Source organism: Panicum hallii, chromosome 8 (assembly GCF_002211085.1).
Source record: "Panicum hallii strain FIL2 chromosome 8, PHallii_v3.1, whole genome shotgun sequence".
NCBI classification, from domain to species: Eukaryota; Viridiplantae; Streptophyta; class Magnoliopsida; order Poales; family Poaceae; genus Panicum; species Panicum hallii.
Window position 1 is genome coordinate 30,171,705 of NC_038049.1, and position 6,962 is coordinate 30,178,666.

A 6,962-nucleotide genomic window follows, 5' to 3' on the forward strand; every position below is an offset into this window, starting at 1 on the left:
TGAACTGAACTGGAATAGACTTCGCTCAGAAGTGACTTTAACACAAGTGGATGGGATCGCCACTTCAGAGCCAGAAGATTGGATAGGCCAAGTCATGTCGAAATCTAATGCAGTGGATTAGGTCAAGAAGTAACATCACAGCCTCAAGGTAAGAATAAAAGGATAAAAAGTTCATTCCCATCTCAATAATACACAAGGAATAAGCTTCACCTTTCTGACTGGATCGATCTGAGTTTCTTAAGTACCTTAACCACATTCATCCTAGGCTGCACCCAATATGGTGAGTCCAAACTTAAAAACTTCATACATCTGATCCCAGCGAAAATATGGCAATTACTAGAACCAAACACTATAGTTGTTCCTGATCTGGTACCAGTGAAACTATTTTATGTAATGCAACCAAACAAAGCTGGCACAAGCACCTGTTACACACATGCAGAGAGCCACTCAAGCAACAGGCACTGTAATCAAACATGAAACATGCAACAGTACACAGGCATGATGGTATAGCTGGAGTTACTTCACCGCTATATCATAACCATCTCACTCTATTTTTTCCCAACCACGGCTACCAAATTCGACAAAAGGGTAAAGAGACAACAAAGGATTCCATCACGCCCAAAAGCATGGAAACCATCCAGACTTCAGCTTGAAATTGTTAGTGCATACTGCCACGTTTTCTGCCTGATACAATTCCTAAGACGCCACATTGGAGTGAAGCCAATTTCCCTTCTCACTTGGCTACGAATCTAAGTTGCTACATGTTCGATGCTAATGAGTGGGTGCAAGGATTAGTGAACCAGGTAGAGTTGGTAGTTAGGTAGCTGAGCACGTCAGTTTGCAGTAGGTGGTGGTGGGGGGATATCCTCCATGACACCTTTACCATCAGCCGCATCAAAATAGAAGAAATTCTTGATTGGATCACCCTTGCAGGATATTGATTTAATCACCTCCTGTTAGAAAGATGAAGATTAAGCACAGTGCTAACAAGAAAGAGGAATGGGACTACAATGCGGAAGTTCTTTGTAGATTAGACATTGATGAAATCAGGTACTGTTTTGGATGCTAGTCATTCAACAAACACTAAAGTTGTATCAATATTTCAGGAGGGAAATCCGGACACAGGTTTTTGAAGTCCCATGTTATTTCCATCTGCTAATTAATTCGGTTTTGGACCAACCTAGAGTCATATAAGACCATAGTACTAGTTCAAGATGATTTTGCATATGTAGATCTGCTCTATACTATAAGTGCGTTTCTTCAGAAGTAACAGAAAATATATATTATCTTTTGTGTGATACTCCAACTCAACTTGCAATCTTTCTGTGTAATTAAGCTTGTTCTGAAGTAGGTGTGAGTTGTTTAATTCTATACAGATGGATTCGCTGATACAGATCATGACTAGACCTCTGCCCATATACACAAGAGGCCAGAAAAGTACACACACCAAATTTACAGAAGATGCTTTAATTATATATGATCTTAACCCAAAAACATATACAGCATACTCAGTAATTCCATACCCCCTACCCTCTCTGCTGACATACCACACACTTTGTTTATCCTTTCTCATTGATGTGGTTCCATATTTTAGGAAAGGAGGCTTCCCAGTTAGCACCACATATACTATCTACAGACTACAGTTACCTAGTTTCTTCCCCCAGTATTCACAAGACAACCTAACAATAAAACAGAATACAGATATCCATAACAGCCATAGTTTATAAGATAAGAAGGTATGCAGTGCAAACAAATACTAGGAAGTTCAGACTAGGTAGTTCATAGATTAGAATATAACCTACCTGACCAAGAATACCACCTAGGATGGCACATACAGGAGGATGTTCCTTCTTTCCAGCTGCTAGCAGTCGTTCCATGAGAGCAGTAGGAATTTGAGACTCACTCAAAGACTGCAATTTACAATACCATGTAAATAATCAGAAGGAATATGAGCTTAACTAAGACAGTTAAAAACTCCTATACCATTTTATCACACATGTCCTTCCTCCGAGACAAAACTGCAGCTATATCAGAAAGTGTTGTTTCGCCAGGACTGCGCCCTTCAGATAATTCATAATTCTCAAGGACTGCAAAAGGATATGATAAAAACAACAAACATTAGAGGAATCGAGTAGGACAAAGTTGTTGAAATCAGAACGTTTTAAGTTCTACCATTTGGGAAATTCACTAAAACAAGGACTTCTCTTTTTTGCAGTACTGTCTTAAATCATGTTAACCTCACCTCTCATGGCAAAGTATAACTTTGCTGTCTTCTTGGGTAGATTATTCCATCGTACCGAGATAGCTTCCTGCAAAAACAAAATGAATGGAATCATCTCGTTTGATTGAATAAAATTCTACTCCCTAAGTTTTTAAATAGGCAAGCCATTGTATATTTAAATACAGGAGAAATACATTTCACAATTAAAGCATCTGGAAGTCTTCCAATAGCAGTATACCATTTTGAGCATTTAAGTATCAGAATATGCCAGCATAAATAGGCAGTCAGTTAATAGAAAAACCGACATATAGGTAGAGGCAATGCAGAACACTATAAAGACAAGAGCTACTTATATTGACCAAAAAAGTTTGGTTAAGATCCAAACTAGTTTTCCACCTTAGAACAATAAGAGAACCTAAAATCAACAAACATCAGTTTTTCTTATTTTAATTTTTCTTCTCCATGGTTAAATTAGGTCAAGCTAATTGCGTTTTTGTAGAAAATATAGCCATACTAATCATATTCAAATATAGATATGTAATTCAGATAGCTTCCTTTTACAGCATAACCATAACAAATACTCGATTGCACAAATGCCACAAAAGATTACTATATTGAGTGGTGCAAAACATGAACAAGTTATGGCTAAGTCAAATGATTTTATCAACATAAGATCAATCACTCCAAACCCCTAAAACATCTACCTGAAGACTAGGATATGTCAACTCCTGCTGTGCAGTTTCTCCTCCAGGCTTTTTCTGGAAACAAAAATGGACAGAGCTTCAGGAAGGCACTTTCAGAAGCTAACATTATAATCAGGAAAACATAAGGAACACTAAAAGACCATATATGCCTCTCGATGATCTTGATTGGTCTAAGAAAACTATTCACCATGTGACTGAGTCTAAAGAGAATGCGCATCAAAGATGACTCCTTGGTCCCAATTTTGAAGATACGACTGATCATGCTTTAAGCACGACATGCCAGAATTTTTTGTATCTCTTTCCTTTAGACCGGAGAATGCAACAAACAGGATTCAGAACACCACCAATGAGAGGGCACATAACTAAAGTCGTAGCAAAAAAGTACCAAGAATTTACTATGATTTCTAACTTATAATCAGGAAAGCATAAGAAACAGGAAACACTAAAAGACCATATATGCCTCTCAAATGATAGTGATTGGTCTAAGAAACTTTTTCATCATGTGATTGAACCTAATGAGAATGTGCATAAAAAATGACTCAGTCCCAATTTTAATGATACGAGATTGTTCCATGCTTTAAGCACAACATGCCAGAAATTTTTGTATCTCTTCCTTTAGACAGGAAAATGCAACAAGCAGCCCTTGGAACACCACCAATGAGAGGGCACATAATTAGAAGTCATAGCACAAAATACCCAGGATTTACCATGATATCAAGACTTTGCAGCGCAACCAGTCAATCAAGGAAAACTGAACTTTGTTCTGATAATTTTGCTATTTGTATGATAGACACATTTTGTTCTATAGAAATGTATGAAGGAGAAGCAAATACTTAATTATAAACAATGTAAAAAAACACAAAGGTAATCAAGCTCTGTCTGCATTGGAGAGACTAGGCTGTTGTACTTTTTTGCAGGCGGCTAGAGTAATGCCATGTTAAATAGACGAAATTTGATATATAAGACATAGTTAAAATTATCTTGCAACCATGAATTCTATGACAATAGTGCACCTTTCTCCATCTCTAATTTATCCCAATTTCACAGTTACATGAGGTTCTAAACCACCCTAGGCAGAAAAACGCCTAGTTGCCAACTTTTGAAACAGAGATTGCTCAGCACATTAGGGGGGAAACAATGATCTTACATCAATACATGCATGAACAATCAGTAAAAATTGTGAGGAAAAGGAACAAATATTATGGGCAGAAAGTAGCTCAATTGCAGGCGGCTGTGAAAGGATGCTTAGATCATAAAAAGTATAGCTTCTCCTACTTCTCAAAATTGCACGTACTAAAACTGCTATTTGACAGATCTGCAGAACAAGTAATAAACACATTATGATATGCAGCATACCTGAACATAACTATGCTTCTGTAAATCAACAAATATTTCACCGCAAGAGTCCTTGCAGTCTATAGCGTAAAATGCAATACGCTTGCTTCTCTTCCGGCAGTTCTCATTAATAAACAGCTAATAGAACACAAAACAAATACAAAAACATCATGAGGACAACAAACTTTATGTAGAATCATGGAAGCAGAGTAGGAAATAAGCAGCGGTAATAACTAGCTCCGGAGAAGAATCTGCACCTTTGTTTTAAGAGATGCACCGCTAACTACGACAATGTCAAATTTTTCGAGGAATTCTCCATCAATCAGTGATGGATCACCTGAAGGAAACAGCAAATCAGAAAAACTTGCTCAAATCAAACCCATTTAAGATCATAGCAGTACAATAATATCATAACCTCTTGCATAATTGCACCTATTTAGAAATTTTATAGGAAAATCAAATTTTGTGAAATTCTGAAACAACTATGAAACAAATTAATATGTAAACAGATTGTACTCAGTAAATAATTTTTCTTACAAGAATTTTTTCTTAAGAACAACCATCAGTTCAAGAGTACATATTGAAATAGCATCTCCCACCAGTACAAGACAGGCTAGGATCACAAGAATTCAAGAATGCAAGGAAGATATCTTTCTTAATTCTGACCTCAAAACTAGCAAGCCAAGAAGTTTAAACTTTAACTTACCCTTCTCAACAGAAACTCGAACCATAGGATTGAAATCTTTCAAAGACTCGCAGCAAACTTCCGCTCGAGATCTACCACCATATATGCTCCCATCAGGAGGAATCAGGAAATTTGCATTCAGATCGTCCTCCGTGACCATGTGATCATCTATCAAGGATAAACTACCAACTCCTGCTAGAACAATATTCTTGCAGAACTACAGCATCCATAAAGAAACAATTTTCAGTGCATGATATGGTAATGCTTTAAATAAATACCATACAAAAAGTTACGAGTGAAATTCGATCAATATAGAAGAAATGATGACCCTCAATGCAGTGCAAACTCAAACTTTAAATGAATAAACAAGTTAGCATGCGTCTGTTATCTTATCCTTCATATTCAACATGTTCTCTGTAAACACATTAACACAATGATAGTGTTTTGATGCCTTAAAACTTAGTGCCATCTTTTACTCATAAACAACATCAGAACAAGAGGATTCAACAACTTCACATTTATTCACAAACAAAAAAGATCATAGACAATTGAAATAAATTCCTGAACTTGGTTCTACCTCAGCATTCAAGTACCATATGATATTAATTCTAATAGATAATCTAACAGGGAGGCAATAAAGTAGAAATTTCAACAAAAAGGTTATCAAAGAACTGAGTTTTTTTCCACTGAAATGCTACACAACCTGGAAGAATAAGCAAACGAAAATCAAATTAACAGCGGAGACAACCAACAAGTAGTGCCTAATCAACAAGAACGACTAGCAATATCATATTTTCAGATAAGATGAGAATTTACAAGAAAAAAAGTATGATTCTACGAAACAGAACAAACACACTTAAGAACAGAATAGTATTAGTCAAATGCCAAAAAAATTTACAAATATTTCTTTTTTTGAAACAAAAATTTAACTAATTCAAAGCAGTGGCTAAACTTGGAATAGGTTCTAAAGCAACTTGAGCCAGTTTCATTACAATGTACAGTCACTGATTGAATAGTTAGCAAAATACAAGTGGAGCATGGAGATACCGGTGTAATGGGATTTCCCATACTAACAGTACAACTGCAAAATCAGTTTACCTCAATGGTGGTTCCGTTCATGCCGCACACAAGCACGTGCGCCTTACTTAGCCTGTTCCAGGAAACAAAGATATAACAGTTAGCTCAAAAGCATGTGATGCATCAAGAAATTGAATTCGGGAGGCAGCAGAAATTGGGGGAGGGCTCCAGCAAACATGTGAAACGGCAGCAATTAGAGTTTTTTCACATAAAAATGCAAGCTTTGGGACCCAAAACCTCGATGAAAAGGCAAACAGAAACTTTGCTATAAATCCGAAATAAATCATAAACCCACCAAGGATCGAATTTTTATCCAAAAATTAACCAACGCGTGCTTGAAAAATAAAACGCAAAATAGAGCAAAAATTAAAGTAAATCAGGAACAGAGGAAGCGGAACAAAAGGCCAATAATAATAATAATAATAAAAGTTGAGTTCTTGGGCGGCGGCGCACCTCTTCTGGGCATCGACGCCCCAGACGCGGATCTGGCGGTCGTAGAGCGCTGTCTCCTGCGCCGTGAGCTCCCCCTCCGCGCCGCCGCCGTCCATCGCCGCGAGCGCCCGGAACCCGAGCCTGAGAACGCGGATTCGGGTCAGCCGCCGGGGAGATCGGGAGAGGGGACAGCGGGAAGGGTTTTGGCAGAGTTCGTGGGAGATTTTTTTTTTTTTCGTTTCTTCCCCTATTGCCCTTTTGACTTCGGTGACCAAATGGAAGGACACGTGACGCGGGGGGTCCTCGGCGTCATCGTGGAGAGGAAGCACAGCCGTACATTTCGGATGAACGGCGTAGATGAATGGCCCGGAAGCTTAAGCGTCAACAAAAATAGGGCAGCATGATGATCATCAGAAATTCAGAGTCGAATTTGGTAGAAACTGGAAGCCACCTAGCTAGTAAGTATACTCTAAAATTCGTGTGAAATTCCAGGCTTTCAAATGATCCC

At 37.9% G+C, this 6,962-nt stretch overlaps 1 protein-coding gene across 1 annotated transcript; it reads right to left on the bottom strand.

Moving 5' to 3' along the window:
* Positions 1-440: 440 nt before the first annotated feature.
* Positions 441-6,703, bottom strand: LOC112902801 (SUMO-activating enzyme subunit 1A-like). The gene is made up of 10 exons (XM_025971982.1): positions 6,476-6,703; positions 6,044-6,095; positions 4,967-5,162; positions 4,518-4,597; positions 4,282-4,398; positions 2,926-2,979; positions 2,243-2,309; positions 1,984-2,087; positions 1,803-1,910; positions 441-953 (listed from the first exon to the last, which is right to left on the bottom strand). Exons 1-10 carry the CDS (start codon positions 6,568-6,570, stop codon positions 834-836), a joined length of 993 nt encoding a protein of 330 aa, XP_025827767.1. The 5' UTR covers positions 6,571-6,703; the 3' UTR covers positions 441-833.
* Between the last annotated feature and the right edge of the window lie 259 nt (positions 6,704-6,962).